We start from the raw sequence: 24,450 nt of genomic DNA on the forward strand, positions 1-24,450 counted from the left end.
CTATCACTTATCCTCATTGATTTCGCCAGTCTTACCTCCTCGCCCAATGGGATTCTAATACACAACCTCGCATACTCTAACACCTCCTTAGAAATTATTCCTTCATCAACCTCTACAAGCGTTCCTACAAGAACCCCTATGCATTCAAAACATTGGTTAATCCAAAGAGCCAACGATATACCCCTGCATCGGAACCAAGCTATCTTCTCAAAAATCGCAAAAGAGTCATCCCATGGAACAATTGATTCAAAATTACCTTCAAACCATTCTTTGTTGTCTGCAATCAACCTCTTAATTTGTCCCTCTTCTTCACATGATAGCAGCACGTACACCCCCCTTAAGATTCTCCCCCTTACTAAATTAAATCCTCCCAAAATAAACTCTCCTTAATATTTTGCACATCCGTTGTTTTTGACATTTTCCCGATGAAGCATCTCTCCAACCAAAAAGACGTCTCTGCATTAACTCTAACATGTGGCCAAAATTCATCTTCTCCCTTATGATCGGATCTCGCTTTTCCACCCCTGACTGCTTGTGCATATATAAGAGCACTGTTGATTCTTTTGGTTCCAAACTTTCCAATAATAAATTTGTCTCAGCGAAGTGTGCATTGACTTCTCTTGCCTTTTGTATTTCGGTTTGTATTCCTGAAGCTTCCATGTACCAATCCAAAAAGAATCAAGTTGTTTTTCTAAAGCATACCCATCCTTAACGTCATGAAATCTGACAAAAACCAAAGCGTTTTTTCCCTAACTTTCTAGATATGAAGACATCTATAACCCTTCCCCAACGTTTAAAAACCCTCCATAAATCCTTTTCTTGAAATTCATTTGGAAAATTAGTGAAAAAGAAAGTAGCTTCTGCCGTCTTCAATTGCCAAAACACTAGTACAAAAAAGTAAATTAACGACGGTTAAAATTGACATTTAAAGACGATTCCGGAATCGTCGTTATTACCGGCGTCGTTAAAAGGTATGGTTTTTTAACGACGGTTCCCATAACCGTCGTTAAAACGCGCGACTTATAACGACGGTTCCCACAACCGTCGTTAAAAATGGGGTTGCGTTTTTTGATTTCAAAAATTGAAGGCACTTTTAAAGACGGTTCCTAGGGAACCGTCGTTATAAGTATGGGTTTTAAAGACGGTTCCAAGTGGAACTGTCGTTATATGTCTTTATTAAAAAAAAAAATCTTTTAAAAATCTCAAATAACCTGCTTAAAAAGTTTTCAATTCCATAAAATAAAAACATTTCAAATTATAATTTAAATATAAAAATTAAATACAACAAATTATAACATTATAAAAAAAAGTTTGGTAGTATATAAAAAAATTTGTCATTGTAATGATTTATCTATACTAGAGTGTTATACATGGTTACAAAATACTTTGACCATGTTGTTCTCACATACTCCAATGCTTCTAAATCTAGCGGGTGTTGGTCGTTGAACAACTGTGACATTTGAAATATTTTGAATTAGTGCATGAATAATAAATCTCAAATTTTAAAGTGTTTATTGTATTGAGGTATTACCTTATCCCAACCTTTCTTAATTTCAGCTTGCAAAATAGTCAACATCCACTGCATAACATAATAACCGCACTCATAATTTTCAGGTTGCCTGTTGGACTGCATGTGAAAATAAATGTATTAAATGAATGAGTGAAACACATTAAATTAAGTAAACAAATATACTCTAAATACCTTAAGGTACATCCAAGTGAGTTTTTGTGCGTTTGAAGTTCTCCTCCCACACAACATATTATATCCAGAGTAAGCACTAAAATAATAAGATTTCATGTTAGAATACATAACATTATATAATATATAAGTAATAATAAATGTTAAATGAAACTCTCGTACCTATCTATAATGTTTTTAAAATAGGCAGGAGGTTTTTTATGCAAGGAGCAAAACCATGCAGCGGTATGATCTTGAATAGATATGATCAATAGTTGCCAATGACGCCTGTATAACAAATCAGTTAATTAGTTTCTCTTATTTCAATAATTTATGAAAACTTATTTAATAAATAAGAACTTACTCATGGATGTACGGAGCAAAATAAATGTGTTTTCCACCATTCTTTAAGGCAGTGGTGATGTATGTTTGTGTTTCCGACTTCTTGTTTCCAATTGATTGAGTGATTTAAGGGTCTAAAACCCATATATATTGTGTTTCCCCTCATCAAAGCATAATCCAGAAAGATACCTAAATTTCAATAAGTTAGTACTAATATATTTAATAAATCAAAAGTATAAAGATTTTAAAATTTGAACTTACATCATCCATAATTGCAGAACTGTTATGTTAATCTCTTGATCTCCGGATGCAAGGTCCAACAAATCAGACATGTGAACGTACAACGGTAGATTACTATGCCTTCCAAATACATTGGCATCCCATGGAACCTCTAAGACGATTGTATCTAAAGCTGTAGCAACTTTCACCAATGCCGCCAGAGGATCATCAATGGAGACTATTTTCTTCTTTCCCAAAGGCAGATTTGTCTTAGGTTCCTGTTACTCATCAAAACAAAAAAATACTTAAATTAGTTAGAATGTAATATATCTGATATATAATTCTATTAATATTAGTGCAAATATATACCATAGAATCTATAGGTCTGACGAGATGTCTAGGCCAGGCAACGAAAGTATGTAATGCCTCTGCCACAATTGTCACCTCTGATGTCGGCACAGGAACTGCAAGATCACCATAAAGGACCTTCTCCACCGTGACCTTCATGAAATTAGAAGGAAGAGGCACATTGTGTAACATTGTTCATAACACTTACCCAAGGCAACGAATCGGGTCAAAGAATTACACTCAACATATAGTTCGCATTGGCTAGTTGAGCCAAAGTCATCCCCTGATAGATGAACTGCCGAACAACTCCCTTTAGTGCTGACTTTCTTAATAGGAGGCGGAGGTGGTTCATCTTGTACCATAGTTGGTGGTTGCTGTGAGTGTCCTAAACCCTCCAACCGCTTTTTGAACTCCATTTCCATTCGCGCACTAAACTCCTCCATGAAGCTTTCTTTAAGCTCTTGAGTTACCTCAGCCTTTAACTGCTCACGTAGTTGTAGTAAATACTCTTGGCTAGGTTCATTGGAAAATTGTTCCTTGCTGTGTGATGGAGCTCCAAAGTATGACCGAATCCCAACCCCATATCCAGCTACACGAACACATCCAGGGTGTTCAGGTCGTCCGAGAGCAACATTAAGAATATCATTGCGACCACATGGTTTAAAAGTCCCCTGTGTTGATTGCTCATTAAGAGAATCCTAAAACAAATGAAAAGAAATTGACAAACTTCAACACATTGAATTTAAAATAACACATAGAATTTAAAATAACACATTGAAAAGAAATTGTCAAACTTACAATGCGTTCAACTGTTTGTTCTGTAGACTTAGAACTCCATGTCCCTAATGTGTTTATACGGGCACACTTCCACATCTCATGTCGGAGTGGTGGGGATGGAGGTCTTAAAGAATCTACACTATTCATTTCCTCAATGGAAGTAGAACGTGCTTTCATCTTTTCTTCAAGCATCTTCTGCTCTAGCAACTTATAACCACCACGAGACAATAAGTGTGGGGTATCATTATGTGCCTGATTGGCTTTTGCTTTGTTCCGAACCTCCTATCATAACACTCAAAATTTAGTAATACGTTAATATAAACTATATTCAAATATAAAAGTGATACTAACCTGCCATTTTTCAGTTTGTCGAATATTGACAAACTGCTGCCAAGTTTCTTCATCAATGGATGCATATTTTGCACAAGGATTTTCTTCTTTTCTTTTCCCATATATATAATCTGTTGTCAATTTTGATTTGAACTGACACTACAAGAAAAACCTGTATTACCCATGGATAATTACCCATGAACTTTTTTTGGTATGTAAATAGGTTTTTACCTACCAAAAATTTTGTAGGTAATGTTATTGAACATAAAAAGGGGAGAAAGGACTTTACCTACGAAAGTTAAGGTGGTGGGAAAGTTTTTAATGTATTTTAAAGTAATTTTTTTTTTTTTTTAAAAATATGTTGGTTTCCTTCCGAGGAACATTCCTCTCCACTCACCTCTCAAACACTCTCAAACTCTTCTCAAACACTCTCACACTCTTGCTCCCTTGACTGAAACAGGTTTCTTAAACTGAAACACGAGTTTTTGTTTGAAAACGTCAATGGAGGTTCTGAAATCCTAAACCAAACCGTGAGAATGTGAGAAACCGAAACTGTAACACCTTCGAAGCTCCAAAACGGCCAAAGAATGAAACTTTGAAGTTCCCGTTTTTTCTCTCCCAGTCTCTGTTTCATTCGAAGATTTCAACCCAAATTCGTGTCTTCCGAAATCTACACAGAAATCCCCAATTTTTGGTTTCAATTTGTGAAACCAAAAGCCCTAATCTGGTGTTCGTGATTGTAAACCTAAATCTTGAATGGTGACTTCGAAAATTTCGTGAAAACCCAATGGAAAGCGTCGTCGTGGTCGTCGTGGTGGCCTGAAGCGCAGACGTTTCAAGGGCGATTTACAGAGGCTTATTCAAAGGTATTGAATTTTTTTTCTTTGATTTAGTGTACGATAATGTTCAGTTGGATTACTTAACATTTAAAGTGAGTTTAGAGAGGTGAGCGGTGCGATGCGGCGGTGCGATGCGGTGGCTCACCGCTTCCACCGTTTAGCACCTATAAATAATACCTATAATAAGCAAGCACATATTCCCTTACCTGTACTTCCTTCTCTGTTCAGTATTCTGTTTTTTCTCTGTTCGGAATTCCCAATTGGGTTTCCTTCCTTCAGCTTTCTCTTGGATTCAATTCTACGTTCAGTTACATACCACTATAATGTAATAAAATGTTTCAATTCTATGTTTCACCTTCAACTTTCTCATTCTTGTGATTTTTACTTAATTGATTTATTGGTTTGTTAAATCCATGGGTAATTATCCATGGTTGAATGCAGGGATTAAGAGTCTGTTTATATACACTTTTTCTTGCATTCACCTAAAATACAAAACAAGCTCAAAATATAACTAGTTTATTAATTCCACATTGGTATTCAGTTAATTTTTGTCTCTATTATTTGAGGAATGGGGGTAGTTATTGAGAATTGCGTTCAACCATATATGGAAAATGTGTTTCTCTATAATTTGAAACAGAGTTTCTTGTTAAAGATGTTAATGGCTATTTTAGTGTTGTCGTCTTTAATAGTAGATACTGATAGAGATTGACATGTTTGTTACAATTGATGTGCAGCTTAATAACTTTCCTCTAATGTCTAAAATTGGTCTGTGAGAGAGATTATAGATTGAAAACTCACATGGTGTTTTTTGCGCGTGGTTTATGAAAAAGGAAAGGAAATAATTATGTTAAATTTACGTACACATATGTTAAATTGGTGTCAATCTTTGAGACCTACAACCATATGTATATATAATATCTATCTGTGTGAAATAAGCTCAAAGCAAAGCAATTTCCTCAATGGTCCTACACAAATGATGCCTTGACAAGGAGATGACGATGGCCATGATGAGCATCATGATCTCAATAACATGATCATGATCATACAGATCTTTATCATCATTTTCTTTCGGGTTTCTTAGTTAGATTTTGTATTTATTTTGAGCATTAAAACTAATCTTTGAAAAAGGTGAAAAAAGATGAAGCCGACCATGTGCCTTTACGTGAAGATAATAGTCTTTCTGATGACAGTCTGATGGCAATACATTTTGTTCATTCTGTGTGCAGCAGCACTTTAACTGATGTGCTTTTTTGCTCCTTAACCTTATTTCCCCTTGCATCACCATAAAAGGTTGTAAAAGGAAACTCTCTAAATATATTTTACTTTTATAAACCATATATGGATATGCATCGTTTTTAATTAAATTTCAAAGGGATGAAAGAAACTGTGCAACTTTTGATGTAATACTCACTCACTCACACTTTTTAAGTTAATACTCTATCAACTAGCTGTCTCACATTATTCACTTTTTTTCTTGGTTGGATTTCTTAATTTATGCCTGGAAGATCTTCCAGCCCGCAGGTCTTAAATTCGTTGATTACCTTATCATGTCTTTCAGAAAGGGAAACTTCCAACTTTTTGTTACATCAACTGATGCCATGCTCTAGTTAAATATATTAAGACAGATCATGTATAATTAACATTTCATTTTTGAAGAAACTGGAAATCAGCAACGTACCAAACATGGTGCATGCGTACAGTGTCATAAATCTTCCTTCAATAGTTTTATTCATTTGTATTCAGAAAATAGAAAGAAAAACCTCTTGAAGGAAAAAGGAGAGAATGGAGTATACACATTGTTTAGAATCCGATTAAGATAGTGCAGGTATATTTCGAAGTGACTTAAAAAGAAGGTAGAAGTTATTTAAGTAGGGCAAAGGAAATGACTGGCCACCATTATTTCTGGACATGTTGCTAATTTAAAAGGTAACAAGTCACTGCACCTAACTTACTTTTATGAAGATACTAGACGCTCTCTAATCTACCAATACCGTTGTTTTGAAATTGGAGTAAAAGTTGGGTGACAATACAAATACACAGCACTGAAAGAAGAATCGAAAAGAGGGTATATGGGTTTGATAAGCATCTTATCAAACCCATCTTATTATCTTATCAAACCCATTTCAGAATGTTTTGAAATGGGCGTAGTCAATTCACACTCCATCTTATTATTTGCATATTATTGTTATCAGCATATTATTGTTTGTATTTCTTATCTTATGTTTCTTTGATCCAGCTTGATAATGTTTCCGCTGGGTTAACTGAATGGAAAGGCCTCCTTTGAGACTATTGGACGCGTTTTAAATCATACTGTGAGTGTACTTCTAATGTTCATATTCATCCGGTGTGACATCTGTTTTCGCTCAAGACTTGGAATTTGTTGATCTAAAATTCTAACTTTGTTGTTATGCTGTATTTGGCAATTGTGAATATTTTTCTCCATGCACAGTTTATGTTCACGTTCACAAATTCTGTAATTTTATTTTTGGATCTTTACTCATGAAATGGTTTTTTATGGTTGTAGGTTGAGAAAACGTTAGAAAATAAATTTGGCGATTTTTTATTTGCTTATTTTCCAGATCAGAGTCGGGTTTGTCCAAGGTAAAATATTATATTTTTTGGATGGAATTAGAATTAACTAATAAAATGTTGAATGACATTTTGCAGGTTCTGCTACATAAAGGTTTTTCTTATTTTGTTTGGTAGCTTTAAAAATGTTGAGTTTGTCATAGGAGGATATTAGAAAATGTTACTGGATTAAGAGTAGGATACCAATCTCTTATTCGTACCAATCTCCCAACAACAACTCAAACCCTTGTCACAGATTTTGCTCCAACCAAAGAGTGGACCTCATAATAAACCACTTCACCACTCTAGCTCCCACTCCTCAGCAAATGTGAGGAGAACTTGGTCTGCATATTGCGGAACCTACTAGGATGTGTAGCAATTTCAGCTCAAGCTAAACCAAAAGAGCATGAGAGAAAAACCTTGCCTTCCAACAAGGAACCAATCTCAAAAAGACACTTTTAGGCTTAGAAAAACCTTGCCTTCCAACAAGGAACCAATATGAAAAAGACACTTTTAGGCTTATATAAGCCTTGCTGCCAGTTCTGAAAAAAGCGTAGGCTTATTGCTCCTGATTCTGCTTAGATTACTCTAAGTCAGAACATCATTCCAGTACAGAGCAAGAAAATTATGCCACCTAGATACCACCTTATACAAGGCTTATTCCTCATGCCTCCAATGTGGTTCTGCTATGCCTCTTAGATGGTTTAGCTGGCAGCACATCAACCTTTGACCACACCTTTTCCACCCTTGGCAGTAAATAAGCAAAAAAAAAAAACCCAACTTATACTGCAGTTAAGCATAAGGCTTGCTTAGATTACATTATTTTCACTAATTGGTGGCACGTTGAACCTCTTTTACTAGAATAAGTGGGTCTATAATTTGCTTTATTTTTTGTTTTTTTGTGAATGGTATTAACTGAAATTACATACTATATAGACCTGTAGTTTATGATAATTGTTTGTATAATTGTTTGTTTATATCATAATGGAGAAAAGTAGATTAGGAAGTCATTGATGTCCTGCATAGAACTTATATAAGTAATTGATGTTGTCATATAATGCAATAATTTATGAAACTCTTTCTTATTAAGAGATATCTTTATATTGGTTTAAGAGATGCTTTGTTCATAGATATCATTTTTTAACACAATTCATTGTTACACATTACTTGCTAGTTCAGGGTGAAGTAACTTATAATACTCTTTTTTAATACATTAAAGGGCTAAAGGCATCTTTGTGGCAACTTCAATCTTTAGTCTTTAGTTGTCGTTGGTTCAGAACATGGAATTGTTTCATGTAAATCGTAGTTGGATGTACGATAGATGCTATATTGGCAGAGGGGGTTTAAAAGAAAGTTTTGTGAATGGGGTTGAAGAGTTTGTCATTAAAGCTTGTCAACAACAGTCTTATTTGAATGAAAGGGAGCTTAGATGTCCATGCGATAAATGTCAATGTACAAAGATTTTTCCAATTGAAATGGTCAAGCTTCACCTCTATAAAAACGGTTTCATGTATGATTATCATGTTTGGATTCATCATGGTGAACAAGTGCCACATGTTAATGACAATGACGATCACGTTCGTGTTTCAAGTAGTGATGTACATGTGGATGAAAGTGAACAATTTGTAGCAATGCAAGACATGGTGCACGATGCTCTTGGGCAACATGACACATTTGAACCATCTAATTTTAATAACAGAGAGGAGCCTCCCAATGAAGAAGCTCAGAGATTTTATGATCTGTTGTTAGAGGCTAATGAGCCATTGTTTGTAGGGGCTGTAGATTCTAAATTATCAATGTGTATGAAATTGTTAGCTTGCAAGTCTAATTGGAATGTTCCTAACCAATGCTTAGATTTTATCACAACAATGTTGTCAGATGCTACACCAATAAAAGAGGGTTTGCCAAAAAGTTATTATGATGCTAAGAGGTTAGTGTCAATGTTGGGGTTGAAGGCTAAGAGGATAGATTGTTGTGTAAAAGGTTGTATGCTTTTTTATGAAAATGAATATGGGAAAAATGATGGACGACTACTACAGTGTAAATTTTGTCATCATGCACGATATCATGACCCAAGAGTTGGAACAAGTAAAAGAAAACCAATTCCTCTGAAAAGAATGTTCTATTTTCCATTCCAAGATTACAAAGATTGTTTGCATCTATGCAAACTTCAGGACAAATGACATGGCACTATGATAATAGAAGACCTTCGGGTGTGCTACGACATCCCTCAAATGGTGAAGCTTGGAAACATTTTGATCAATTACATCCTGAATTTGCCGTTGAGCCACGTAATGTACGACTTGGTTTATGCTCTGATGGATTTAATCCATATATTCAAGCATCAGCAAAACCTTACTCTTGTTGGCCAGTAATTGTCACCCCATATAATCTTCCTCCTGAAATGTGCATGTCTAGACCCTATATGTTTTTGAGTTGTCTCATTCCCGGTCCACATAATCCGAAGGCTCGTATCGATGTTTATTTGCAACCACTTATCGATGATCTTAAAAAGTTGTGGAGTGGTGTTGAAACATACGATATTTCAAGGAAGCAAAACTTTATGATGCGAGCAAGTCTAATGTGGACAATTAATGACTTCCCTGCATATGGCATGTTGTCTGGTTGGGGGACTAAAGGTAAATTGGCTTGCCCATATTGCATGGAGCACACAAAGGCCTTTAGATTAGAACATGGACAAAAAAATAGTTGGTTTGACTCACACCGTAGGTTCTTGCCTAATGATCATACATTTAGGAGGAATAAAAAGGCTTTAAAAAAGGACAAAGTTGAAATGGGTGGACCACCACCTATGTTGACATCTGAAGAGGTTTGGAATATAGTTAGGAATCTACCAACAGTCATAGATGAGCCTCACAGGTCGAAATTACCAGGTTATGGAGAGTGGCATAATTGGACAAAAAGAAGTATCTTTTGGGATCTTCCATATTGGAAAGATAATTTATTGAGGCACAATCTTGATGTTATGCATATAGAGAAAAATTTCTTTGACAATATATTTAACACCGTCATGGATGTAAAAGGTAAAACAAAGGACAATGATAAGGCAAGAAAAGACCTAACATTGCATTGTAGGAGACCTGATTTGGAGTTAAAGTTGCAAGCTAATGGGAAGATTCTAAAACCAAAAGCAAATTACACTTTAACTACAGGGGAATCAAAGTTAGTTTATCAATGGATAAAAGAACTTCGTATGCCTGATGGTTATTCTTCAAATTTGGCAAGATGTGTGGATGTAGACAAGGGGAAGATGCTTGGGATGAAAAGTCATGATTGTCATATATTCATGGAGTGTTTACTTCCTATTGCATTTCATTCATTACCAGTGCATGTTTTGAATCCACTTATCGAAGTTAGCCATTTCTTCAAAGATTTGTGCTCGGCAACAATAAAGGATCATGACTTGGTTAGAATGGAAGAAAATATTTCAATCATTCTTTGCAAGTTGGAGAGAGTATTCCCCCCTGCATTCTTTGATTCAATGGAACACCTTCCAATTCATCTTGCAAATGAAGCAAGACTTGGTGGACCAGTTCAATATAGATGGATGTATCCATTTGAAAGGTATGAAAAATATTATTGTTATTATGTCAAAATAATTCATTTATTTGTCTAAATCCATCTCCAATTTACTTAATTATAGGTTTATGGGTGATTCTAAACGCTCAGTGAAAAATAAGGCTCAAGTTGATGGATCAATTTCTGCATCTTACTTGCACCGAGAAACAATTCACTTTTGTTCCCACTATTTCAAGAACTTCATGTTGTCACCACGAAATCGTAGAAATGAAATACCTCGTGGAATTGAAAGTTTTCCATCAATGTTATCCATCTTTAACCAGCCTGGTCGTTCTTCAGGAAAAAAGTTAATCCATTGATTCAACCATAAAGAATGGAACTCTGTCCATGTTCATGTTTTGATCAATTGCAACGAAGTAAAACCATACCTCGAGTGAGTATATCAAATAATTGACTTTAATTTTTGAAAAAATTGATCCTCTAAATAAACCATTCTTGATTGTTTTAATATGTTTCACAGTTCATTCTTGCAATCTAAACAAATAAGCTCATCAAATGCATCAAATGATATACATGCACATTTCCCTGAATGGTTTACGGGTCAGGTATGATCAACTCAATGTGATTAAGTTATGTCTTATTTAACCTAAAAAAATATAGATAAGTCAGTATCTCTTGCCTTTGTAGGTTACAAGTGAGCCTTTAAATGTAAGAAACATACACTTAAGGGAATTATCATATGGCCCTTTCACATGTGCTAATGAATGGCACACTTACTTCGTCAATGGGTACAAATTTCACACTCATGCATGGAGCAAGGGGAAAAAAACAATAAATAGTGGTGTTTATGTAAAGGGGCTCACGGAAGGAGGCCATGATGATTTCTATGGACTCATTGAACACATATATGAGCTAGAGTACAATTCTTCGAGCTCCCCGAAGAAAGTGGTGGTATTTTATTGTCAGTGGTTTGATCCATCACATAGAGGTACAATAGTGGATCCTAAATATGGAATTGTGAACATTCACATCGAGAAAATGTATTTACCCTTTGATCCATTTATCCTTGCACATAATGTAAGACAAGTATATTATGTCCCCTATCCGACATCAAGAAAGGACAAAAAAAGTTGGTGTGTTGCAATTAAAACAAAGCCTAGAGGTCGCATTGAATCTCTTGATATGGAAGATGATGTTCCTTACCAAATAGATGAAATGTCTCATGTAAATGAAGTAATTGAAGTTGAAGGTATTTCAGGATTCCAACATTCGCAGGTTCATGTTGAAGAAGTGGACGAAGATAATGAATTTCAAGATTTTCAAGAAGAGGATAATGAAGAGGAGTTTGAAGATAGTGAAAATGGGGACACTGAAGATGATTATACTGGAGAGGATAGTGAAGATGGGCAACTTGAACAAAATGATTCAGAAGAAGACAATGAAGAACATGAATTTGATGATGATTGAATTATGTGCTATGAATACATTATGGGATTGTTACTGTTGCTATTTTCTTGTTTATGTAATAACATAATGATTCTTCTGTGAAAGAAACTTTTATTATGTTGTGTGTTTTTAATTGCAGTATGTTCCTTTCATTTATAATTGATAATATAATTTTTTGGTTATAGATGTCTTCAGGAGGATGTGACCAACCAAAACCTTACTTATCTGGTCAAAATAAGGGGAAAAGAGTAATGAAGCGTAAAAGGCCACGATATGTGCTTAAAGTAAATATTCCACCCCCACCAAATGCACCTATTACACATGAACCTTCCCCATCCCCAACTCCTGCACATACATCTTCTCCTACCCCAGGTCTCACGCCTATCTCTACAGCTGCATCTTTTCCATGTCCTAGGACTGCAGACATACCTTTTCAATCAAGAAGAGACATTTCTCCCACCACATCTTCCCCAACCCCAGTTGTGGCATCAGCGCCTTCTCCATCAGGTACAGGACCCTCAACATCATCAGTACCATCACCATTGCCAAGGGTTACACCATTATCAACACCCTCACCGCTATCAGTGCCTTCTAGAATCAATGATTGTGCTATTGGGGAAGGTGCGCACATTTACCGTGATAGAGGTGATGCAGAATCAAACAATGAGGATGACACTCTCTCAGTTGGTCATGCTCTTCCTATGATTTCACCTTATGGTAATGGGTAAGTAAAGACCATAAATAAAATCTTTCACATTATTTCTTTTATCAATTTATTATCTAATAATTTCTTTATTACTTGTTTTTTTAAGGTTTCATCCATGTAGGGTTGCATCACAGGCAATCACATTCATCATTAAACAACAATATTGTCAGCCATGGCTTACATGGGGTTCAATGACTGATGAAGACAGAGAAATCTTCTTCAAACGTTTTAAAGTATTTCTTCTTATATTTAATATTAACAATACTTGTTATATTATACATGTTGCATTTAATTAAAATGTCAATTTCTTTTGGTATTTGGCATCTTCCATAATTGAATTCTCAGTTATTATTTATTTAAAGTGTTGTATTAAAAAATTCTTCACTTTTTTAACTATAAATTTTGTGTTTACATAGAAAAAAGTCTGTTGGAAACCTGAACATGAGGAAAGGATTAAAAAAAACTTCCACTCAAAAGCCGCACATAGGTTATCTGAAATGTTCATGGAAGTTAGAAAAAATGGGAAAAAGCCTATTTGGATGTTTGATGATGTCTGGACTTCTTTACTATCTCAGTGGAATTTACCTGACTTTCGTTCCAAGTGTAGTCAAAACCAAAAAAACCGAACATCTGACACAGGTGGTTCTTTACACACAGGTGGCTCCATTAGTACACATGAGCATGCCATTCGCATGGTATGTATTCACGAAACATATAAGTTACATTGGACTTTGTTTGTAATTGGTTTTGAATTATGTTTTATGATTACATATTATTCTATTATACAATGTTTGAAGGTTAGATATTTGATAATACTACATTGGATTATATCAAGTTTAAGAAGTTGGATGGTATTGTTTTGCATAAAAATAATATTATTTATGTTTGTTGTTTATAGGCAAAACAGTTGGGTCGTCCTGCATATATTGATGAGGTATTTATGCAGACTCATACGAAAAAGTAGTGGTGAATTTGTTGATGAAAGATCGAGACGTACACACGTGAGTTACATTTTGTTGTTATTTTTCTTTATTTTAGTTATATATTGTACATATGACATTAATTTTGTGTATCAATAATAGGAAGAATTTCAGAGTAAACTTTCCCAAGTTAGATCAGAGGTTGCATCTGGATCATCCCCCATAGATTCTGCAGAGGAAGACAGAATTAGACTTGAAAGTTGGCTTCTTGCAGCAGGTGGCAAGAAGAAAGGTCGAATCTACGGGGTTGGAGACTTGGCTCATAACTTTAAACGTGGTAATACTCTCACCTATAATCAACCTTCAAGTTCCTCTGAGGATTCACCAAGCGTTTTGTTGCTAAAGGAAGAAGTTCGAAATTATAAGGAACACAATGATAAACTCACCGAGCATGTGAAATCATTGGTTAGTATCATTCTTCCTTTCCTTCCTTCCGAAGCACGAAGTTTTGTTGCTCAACAATCTCAACAAGTATTGTCGCCACAAGAACCGCCAAGGCAAAAGGAACCACCTACGCAACAACAAGATGACGATAATCATTATGCAGATTATTAGGATTATGTTTGTAGTTTTTTTGAACAACAAATTACATTACAAGTTCACTAGACTTTTGAATTAGGATTTTTAGTTATGTTTCAAGTTTGTTTTGATTTTTAGATGTTTCAAGTGGACTTGACTTTATATTATGTTATCTTTTATATGATGAGACTTTAATTATGTTATATTTGAATTTGAAATTAAATGTGTGTTGGATATGTTAAATTATACAGGTTTTAAAAAAGGCATTCATTTAAATGTATGAATAGACATTTTGATGGATGCATGATTACATACGGAATTACCTACGGACTGATGTTCGTGGGTATTACCCACGGACTGATGCTCGTGGGTATTACCCACGGACTGATGCTCGTGGGTATTACCCACGGACTGATGCTCGTGGGTATTACCCACGGACTGATGCTCGTGGGTATTACCCACGGACTGATGCTCGTGGGTATTACCCACGGACTGATGCTCGTGGGTATTACCCACGGACTGCTGTTACCTACGGGTTCATATTTCGTAGGTAAATTACCGACGCCAACATTACATACGAATTTTTTTCCGTGGGAAATCCGTAGGTAATGTTGATTTACCTACGGATTTCTGCTGTTACATACGGATTTTGTCCGTAGGTAAATCGGTTTTTTTTTTGTAGTGTGACGAAACTTGACACCCACATCTGAAAGAACCTTCGCTTTCAAGGTTTCCACATTCGGGATGTTGTAATGCGTCTACATTGTTTGAAAGAATTAGTTCATAAACAAAAACAAAGTATAAAAGAACTTTAGATTTAGCAAAGTAAAAACAGTTACATACCAGAATATCTTGCCAAATCATGTTTTTCTCGTGGTCAGTCACGTGATCCCAGGATTGAGTTAAGATAGAGATCCTTTCACGAGAAAGTACTCTGAGATAACTCCTATATTTCTTTGCATGTTGCCCAGTGGGCACACCAGTGTGGATATCAATAGACAAAGGTATTTTGTCATCTTTAGTTATCTTCTTAAACATATTCTTCAATCTTGTAGGTCCTCTACCAGTTTTTGAATGAGAAACTTTATCATCTGCCATGTTCCTGTTATCAAAAAAATATAATAAGCATCAAGAATATGAAATATAATGAAAATGAAATATATTGTAAAACTAAACATGAATCACATGTACATACAAATATATATTCCTTCATCATGATCATTTCGAGTTGCATGTACAACATCAGCAACATCCTCGTACTCTTTATTGATGGTCGTTCTTGTAAGTGATTCAATCTCACAAATGTCATTGTTTGTATCTTCTGGGTCATTATGTTGTTTTTTTCCATGTAGCACAACAGACCAGTGGTCAGACGTAGGATCTTGGATATAGAAAACTTGGGAAGCTTGATGTGCCATTATAAATGGTTCGTCATGATAACCTATCTTTCGAAAGTCAACCAAAGTCATTCCTGATTCATCAACTTTGACACCAGTCTTATTGTCAACCCACTTGCATTTGAAAACAGGTACAGTAAACTTGGTATAATTAACTTCCCAAATCTCTACTATGACACCATAATAAGGCATTGATCCCACAACAGGATTTTGATCCTTTGCAGTTGAAAACTGCATAGACTCTGCCTCCAAGGTGACTCCGCTATTTTGCACTGTACTCCTATCATCTCGAGACTTTGTGTAAAACAAACAACCATTTACTTCATAGCCAGAACAACATAAAACATCAAATTTGAGACCGTTTGCAAGCCATGTTAATGTTTCAGATGCTGATGGATCATTCATTATTTGTTGCTTAAACCATGACATGAAAGTTTTGTTATGCTCAATTAACACCCATTTTTCTGATTGTCTTGGATTTTTATATTTGACAATGTCTTTGTGTGTATCTAAGTATGGTAACACCTCATCAGTGTTATTCAAGATATACAAGTGTGCTTGCAGAACCTCTTCTCTAGATTTGCTTATGACATGTACACCTCTTGAAGATTTACTTATGAATCTACGAGAGTGCCAAGCTTTTTCAGGAACACCTATACATTTGGCTTTTGACATGTACTCGGAACAAAACTCAATAGATTCTTCTGAAATGTATCTTTCAATAATGGAAGCTTCTGGACGACATTGATTCTTCACATATCCCTTCAAAATCTTCATGTATCGTTCAACTGGATACATCCATCGCATATAAACTGGCCCACACAATCTGATTTCTCTTACAAGATGAACAACCAAGTGTACCATAATATCAAAAAAAGATGGAGGAAAAAACATCTCGAGTTGACACAAGATAACAATTATTTCTTCTTCAAGTTCATCCAACTTCTGAGAGTCAATCTCTTTACTACATATGGAATTGAAAAATGAACATAGTCGAGTGATTGTATGCCTAACATTTTTGGGCAAGATTCCACGAATAGCCACTGGTAATAATTGTTGCATTAGAACGTGACAATCATGTGACTTTAAGCCAATTAGTTTCAAATCATTCATAGATACAAGACTCTTCACATTTGAAGAGTAGCCTTGTGGTACCTTAACACCTTTAAGACATTCACAAAAACTTGTTTTCTCTTTCTTTGACAAAGTGTAACACGCTGCAAGCAAGTATGTACGTTTACCAACTTCTCTCGGTGCCAATTCCTCTCGTATATTCATTTCAATCAAATCCAGACGTGCATTCACACCATCCTTTGTTTTCCCTTTAATGTTCAGAAGTGTTCCTATTAGACTGTCACACACATTCTTCTCTACGTGCATTACATCTAGACAGTGTCTAACATCCAACTTACACCAATACAGAAGATCAAAAAAGATTGATCTCTTCTTCCATATTTCACTCACCGTTTGCTTCTTCTTCATTTTTCCAAAAGTCACATTAACATTTTTGATTTTTTCATAAATTTCAACACCACTTAATGGAGTGGGACAAATGTCATGTTCTTGGTATCCGTTAAAAGCTTTTTTCAATCGACGATACGGATGATATTTCTTTAGAAATCTACGATGCCCAAGATACACGGTTTTTCTTCCATGTTTCAACTGCTCATAAGATGTCTTGTCTTGACATATTGGACATGCTCTATGGCCTTTCACACTATAACCTGACAAGTTCCCATAAGCAGGGAAGTCATTGATAGTACAAAACAACATCGCATGCAATCGGAAAGATTCATTTTTAAACGCGTCAAACACATCAACCCCTTCATTCCACAATAATTTCAAATCTTCAATCAATGGATTAAGATAAACATCTATGTCATTTCCAGGTTGTTTTGGACTAGAGATCATCATAGATAACATCATGTATTTGCGCTTCATACACAACGCAGGAGGTAAGTTGTAAATCACTAACAAAACGGGCCATGAACTATGATTACTACTTAAATTTCCAAAGGGATTCATTCCATCAGTTGCCAATCCAAGTCTTAAGTTTCTTGATTCTTTTCCAAATTCAGGAAATTCTTTATCAATATTCTTCCACTGCAAAGAATCAGCAGGATGACGAAGTAATCCATCACATTTTCTATTATCTGCATGCCACCTAAGGTTTTTAGCGTCATCTGCATTTGCAAACAAACGCTTAAGCCTTGGAATTATCGGAAGATACCAAACAACCTTAGCAGGAGGACCTTCCTTTGTCAATTCATCAATTTCATCATTCTGACCAACCTTAACCTTACAGCGTGACAAACCACACCTGGGACATCTTCTTAAATCTTCATACTCATTTCTGTATAAAATACAATCGTTAGGACATGAATGTATTTTTCTATACTCCATACCCATTGGACAAAGTATTTTTTTCGCCTCATAATTTCGATAGGGCAAGGTATTTCCTTCTGGAAGCATGTCCTTAAGCAATTGAAGCAATTCTGTAAAACTTTTGTCGGTCCATCCATTCATTGCCTTCAAATTCATCAACCTTAACACTGCTGATAATCGTGTGAAGTTAGTTGAACCAGGATACAAAGGAGTCTCTGCATCATTAGACATATTTTCAAAAACTACATTAGCAAATGATTCTGCTCCCACGTCACGAATCATGTCTTCTAATCTATCATCCATTGAGAAATGAACTTCCTCCGAACCTCCGTGCACACTTGGCAAGTCTAACAATTCACCATGCCACGTCCATGTTGTATAACTTTTCAAAAATCCATCACACAAAAGATGTTCTCTAATTTAAGAAACACTCAATATCCTTCCATTTAAACAATTGATACAAGGGCACCTTATCCTTACTCCATTCTTATAACTAACGGCATTATGTTATGCGAATTGTATGAACTCTTCCACCCCTTTTTCGTAAGTATCACTTATTCGTGATGTATTAATCCAACTCCGATCCATAGAACTGTTAAACTAAGAACCAATACTTTCAATATGTAATCATGAAAATATAAAACAAAAGTGCCGAAGGTCGGACACCTCCGGACTCAGAACCAGTGCGTTCAATATGTCAAAACAATATATAATGACTGAAAATTGCCGAAGGTCGAACACCTCCGGACTCAGAACCAGTGCGTTCAATATGTCAAAACAATATATAATGAATGAAAATTGCCGAAGGTCGAACACCTCCGGACTCAGAACCAATGCGTTCAATATAAACAATTAATATCAAACTCAAAACGAATACTTTCAAAATATAGGTGATAATAAATAAGAATACACTAACCTCAAATGGATGGACGGTCACGTAGGCGTGGACGGCGGTCGCAGGCGCAACGTCAGCAGAGCGGCACGGGCGCGGCGGCAGAGGCGGGTTCGCTGTCGACGGGGGCGCGGCGCGCTGCGAGGTTCGCGATCGGAGCGGGCGCGGGGCGCGGTGCGGTGCGGCGCGGGGTTCGCGACAGAGGCGCGGTGCGGCACGACGCGGGGTCGCGGCAGAAGCGCGGTGCGGCGCAGGGTTCGTGGTGCGGTGCAATGCGGCGCGGGGTCGCGGCAGAGGCGCGGTGCGGTGCGGCCTTTAGTCGCGGCAGAGGCGCGGTGCGGCGCAGGGTTCGCGGTAGAGGCACGGTGCAGCGCGGGGTCGCAGTCGACGGTGGGGACATGGCACGGCGCGGCAGAGGCGCGGTCGGCGGTGGGGCATGGCACGGCGCGGTGAGGGCGCGGTCGGCGCTTGGGTCGCGGGTTAGAGTTGCGGTCGAGTAAGAAGTGAGAAAGGCAAGCAAATTTCTAAATGAAAGTGGGAGCGTGGCGCGGGGTTAGAGCGTGGCAAATTTTGAAACAGACTTTTAACGACGATTCTGGGTGAACCGTCGTTATAACCCACACTTTTAACGACGGTTTTGGGGTGAACCGTCGTTATAACCCACACTTTTAACGACGGTTCTGGGGTGAACCGTCGTTAAAAGTCCAAAAAAATTTCAAAAATATTACAGTATTGCCACCGCCTAGTTTTTAACGATGGTTGTCTCCAAACCGTCTTTGAAAGGTGTCGTTATTGAAGAATTTTGTACTAGTGAAAACTGCTACAAACTCCTTCACGAAAATTTCTATTTCAAACACCTTCGAATCCCTTAGATCTAAGTTGGCAACACTAAGTTGGCAACACTGTCGTCGATCCCGACCTTGCTCAACGAGAATGGTATTTTAAACAATTTCTATATTAGTTTTTATTATTGTTAAATAGTTTCTAAATTGGTATCTAATTAACAACCAAAATTTTAGAAACTAAATAATTGGTAGTTAAGTTGTCCTTTGTTACGAGACATATGGGAAGATAAATTATTCGTCAAAGTTGGTCAAAGGAACCGAGGAAAAGGAGTCGATTATGGATGATGTAAAAGACGCACTGAAAGAGAATAGTGTAAGAACATTCTTTATAAGATTTTGAAACTTATTTTGAAAGTGTTTCATTTTTTCAAGTGCAATGCATGTCTTGTTTTTCTGTTATGCTCAGCATTAAGTATATGACAAAAAAACACTTTGAAATCCAAAGTGGACTCTTAACTAGATAAGTACACTTTTGACAAACATAATTTCAAATAAATATATGGATAAGGGCAACATCAGGAATTACATCATTTGGTCAATTCAAGGTGAGTTATAATTGCGAAAAAGAGACTTGCTATCATTGGTTACACTGACTCCAATTTTTGTGAATACCAAAACAGTACGAAATACATATCATGCTATTTTATACATGCTTTTTAGCAGTGTTATTTCGTAGGAAAGTGTTAGAGAGTCTCTTAGCTTCTTTAGCCATATGGTAGCTAAGTTATTTTGTAATAATAAATCAATAATTTTATTTTTCAACAACAACATAAGCTCAATAAATTCTAAATGTATAGACATCAAGTTATTAGTTGCTAAAGAATGAGTTCAGAGAGTAGACAGTTGTTTATAAAATATATTAACACAACTCCATGCTTATGAATCTGCTGACTAAAGGATTAATCCCAATAATTTTTCATCAAGATATTGTTCGTATGGGTATTATCTCTTTAAGTGATATTCCGTTTTAGCAGGAGCTTAAAAATTTGTGTGTTTTCTTGACATAGACACGTACTAAATATATTTTCTGCAGAAATAAAGTTTTGGTACATTTGAACTCTGATCTTGTTCTGGTTTGATCTCACTATGTTTAAGGAAGACCTAATCCATACTACAAATTCATATCACATTCAAGTTATTCAATGTTTAAGTGATGTTTTTATTTTATTTATTCATTATTTTTTGCTTAAAAAAATGAAGTTATTCAATTGTGTTAACATGTGACCATTATTAAATTAGTAGTGTTATTTTTAAACAACAACATATAAGCTTAATAAAGTCTAAACATATAGATATCAAGTTTTTGGGTTGTTAGAGAAAGAATTCCGAGTAAACAAATACTAACATAATTCCATGGTTGTGGATCCGCTCAGGAAAGGATTATTTGTAAGATCAATAAAGTTTCTAAGTCTTTACACCAAAATCAAATTAATTCACTTAGAGGATTTAGAATAGAGAATTAGAAATTTCTGAAATTTGCTAAAATTTGCTCAATGAAAGAGTTTTTGCTTAGTAAATCAAGGAAATAAATTTGATGAATTTTCATTGCAACAAACTCACTTACAGAAATTATAAAGAAAAGAAAGGAAAAAAAATACAAATATCTAGAGTTTTTTTCATAATCTACTCAATCCATTTCGCTCAGTGGTAAGTGTATGGAGTGACTAGTTTTTTTTATCAGCAATAAATTAATAAAATTAAAAGAGACACTTGAGGGGTGTCTCAACCCTTATACATACTATTCTCTAGCTTAAGAGCTCAGCAAATCAAGATTACAAACCTAAAGGGATCAAAAAGCACATTAAAACCAGTCCTAACAGCATTGCTTAATAAAGCTATAATCACATAAGAGAATGCTTCCTTCACCCTATGCATGAGGTTGAGTTGCATGTGCCTAGCTTACCACTATATCTCAGATGACAAAGGGACTTGATGCATCATAACAACAAGCCAATTGCTTACGCATAAACTACAGCACATCACATTTAGGTTCACTTCCCATTCCAACATATCAACTCCTTCAAGGCTCATTGCACTAATAAAACAACCATCAAAAACCAACAAAAACCAGCATATCACCCTACGTCCCTGCTTTTAGTTCTGCATTTGGATAGTTGTACCTGTATCAGCATGTTTTACCACCAACTAGGATACTCCTGCCATGCCAGAAGAGCACCACAGCCCATCCAATTTGGCCCAAAAAACCGCTGCTACTCCCACAATGGTTGATAACATAACTGAATCTGAACATGGAGTCATAGCTACAACCTGCTCACTTTATCAATCTGAGTCCACTATCATTGTTGCTCCATGTTAGAGTACTCGGACAGACTTGTAACCATTGCCAATAAAGTGAGGTTGCTTGGATCTGTGTTTAAAGATTCAAGAATTGTAGAAAAACTGTTTGTAACAGTTCCAGAGAGGTTTGAAGCCACCATAACAACCTTGGAGAATACGAAGGACCTATCAATGATTTCTCTCGCAGAGCTCTTAAATGCTTTACAAGCACAAGAACAAAGGAGAGCCATGAGACAAGATGGAGTAGTTGAGGGAGCTTTACCAGCCAAACATGAAGGTGGGTGGAAAAACAAAAGCAAGCATAACCAGGAAGAAAATGGAGAACTTGCTACATACAATAACAACAAAAGGAGAAATTATCCTCCTTGCAAGCATTGCAATAAGTTAGGTCATCCACCATTCAAATGTTGGAGAAGACCTGATGCCAAATGTTCTAAATGCAACCAACTTGGACATGAAGCAGTGATATGCAAAAACAAAATCAGGTGGAGGAGGCAGATGCTCAAGTTGCTGATCAAGAAGAGGAAGATCACTTGTTCGTAGCCACTTGTTTCTCAAGCAGAGAATCAAGTGAGAGTTGGCTGGTTGACAGTGGCTGCACCAACCACATGACACATGATAAGGAACTCTTCAAGGAATTGAGAACCACTGATATTAAAAGGGTGAGTATTGGAAATGGTGAACACCTGACAGTAAAAGGAAAAGGCACAATAGCTATCACAAGCTATAAAGGTACAAAAATAATTACAGATGTTCTTTTTGTGCCAGAGATTGATCAGAATCTTTTGAGTGTTGGTCAATTGTTGGAAAAAGGCTATAAAGTGATGTTTGAAAATAAACATTGCTTAATCAAAGATGTTGATGGCAGAGATTTGTTTAAAATTGAAATGAAGGGAAAGAGTTTTGCTCTCAATCCAATGGAGGAGGAGCACATGGCCTTTAAATCCAAAGAAAGTGTCACTGAAATTTGGCACAAAAGACTCGGGCATTTTCATCATCGAGGGATGCTTCAAATGCAATCAAAGAAGTTGGTAGAAGGACTTTCTGATCTTGATGATGAATTGACCAACTGTCGAGCATGCAAATTTGGGAAGCAACACAGGCAATCATTTCCTAAACAGGCTTGGAGGGCTTCGAAGAAATTGTTGCTCATTCACACTGATCTTTGTGGTCCTCAAAGAACACCATCATTAAATGGTAACCTTTATTTTATAGCCTTCATTGATGATCTAACAAGAATGTGTTGGATTTTCTTTTTGAAACAAAAATCAGAAGTTGCTGGTGTATTTATGAAATTCAAGGCCAGAGTGGAAAATGAAAGTGGTTGCACAATTCAGATTTTAAGATCTGATAATGGCAAGGAGTACACTTCAAAAACTTCCAATCTTTTTTGTGAGGAGGCAGGAATTGAGCATCAATTAACGGCTCCATACACTCCACAACAAAATGGATTTAGTGAGAGGAGAAATAGATTTATAATGGAAATGACTCGTTGCATGCTTCATGAGAAGAATCTCCCAAAGAATTTTTGGGCGGAAGCAGCAAACACTGCTGTATTTTTACAAAATCAAATTCCAACAAAGGCAGTGAAAGAGCAGACACCATTTGAAGCTTGGTATGAATACAAACCATCTTTAAAATTTCATAAAGTGTTTGGTTGCTTTTGTTTCACTTATATTCCACAGACTAAACGTGATAAGCTTGACAAAAAGGCAACAACTGGCATTTTTGTTGGTTATAGTACCAGTTCCAAGGCTTATAGGGTGTTTCAACCAGATACTAGACGTTTTATTGTGAGCAGAGATGTGTATTTTGTGGAAGATGAACAATGGAGTTGGGAAGACTCAAATAAGTCAAATCAGATTCCTAGTCAATCAAGGGATTTATCTATTGTCAACACTCTAGAAGAACATGTAGATGAAGAATGGCAGAATGAACTAACAGATGATACACCGATTAGAGAAACAAGATCACTCTCTGATATATATCAAAGATGCAATGTGGCTTTTTGTGAACCTGCCGGATACCATGATGCAAAAAATAATAAACATTGGATGGCTGCAATGGAGGAGGAGTTGTCAATGATTAAGAAAAACAGAACTTGGGAGCTGGTTGATAAACCACATGACAGGAAAATAATAGGAGTGAAGTGGGTATTTAAAACTAAGTTAAATCCCGATGGCTCAGTCAACAAGCTCAAAGAAAGGCTAGTAGTCAAGGGATATGCTCAAGTGTTTGGAGTTGATTATTCAGACACATTTGCACCTGTTGCTAGGCTTGACACAATCAGATTGCTTCTCGCTCTCACTGCTCAAAATAATTGGAAAGTGTTTCAGTTGGA

The 24,450-nt window shown here is 36.2% G+C and overlaps 1 protein-coding gene and 2 pseudogenes across 1 annotated transcript; 2 read left to right on the top strand and 1 right to left on the bottom strand.

The window, feature by feature from the left end:
• The first annotated feature begins 8,897 nt into the window (after positions 1-8,897).
• On the top strand, positions 8,898-11,078 carry LOC137819201 (uncharacterized; annotated as a pseudogene).
• Positions 11,079-12,906: 1,828 nt separating this feature from the next.
• Positions 12,907-14,328, top strand: LOC137819205 (uncharacterized; annotated as a pseudogene).
• A 1,145-nt stretch (positions 14,329-15,473) lies between these two features.
• On the bottom strand, positions 15,474-18,176 carry LOC150024173 (uncharacterized). Its single transcript, XM_090296607.1, has one exon. The coding sequence runs from the start codon at positions 18,159-18,161 to the stop codon at positions 15,474-15,476; it is 2,688 nt and encodes an 895-aa protein (XP_090152733.1). The 5' UTR covers positions 18,162-18,176.
• Between the last annotated feature and the right edge of the window lie 6,274 nt (positions 18,177-24,450).

This window comes from Phaseolus vulgaris, chromosome 10 (genome assembly GCF_051622355.1).
Source record: "Phaseolus vulgaris cultivar YP4 chromosome 10, ASM5162235v1, whole genome shotgun sequence".
In the NCBI taxonomy this organism is placed as follows: Eukaryota; Viridiplantae; Streptophyta; class Magnoliopsida; order Fabales; family Fabaceae; genus Phaseolus; species Phaseolus vulgaris.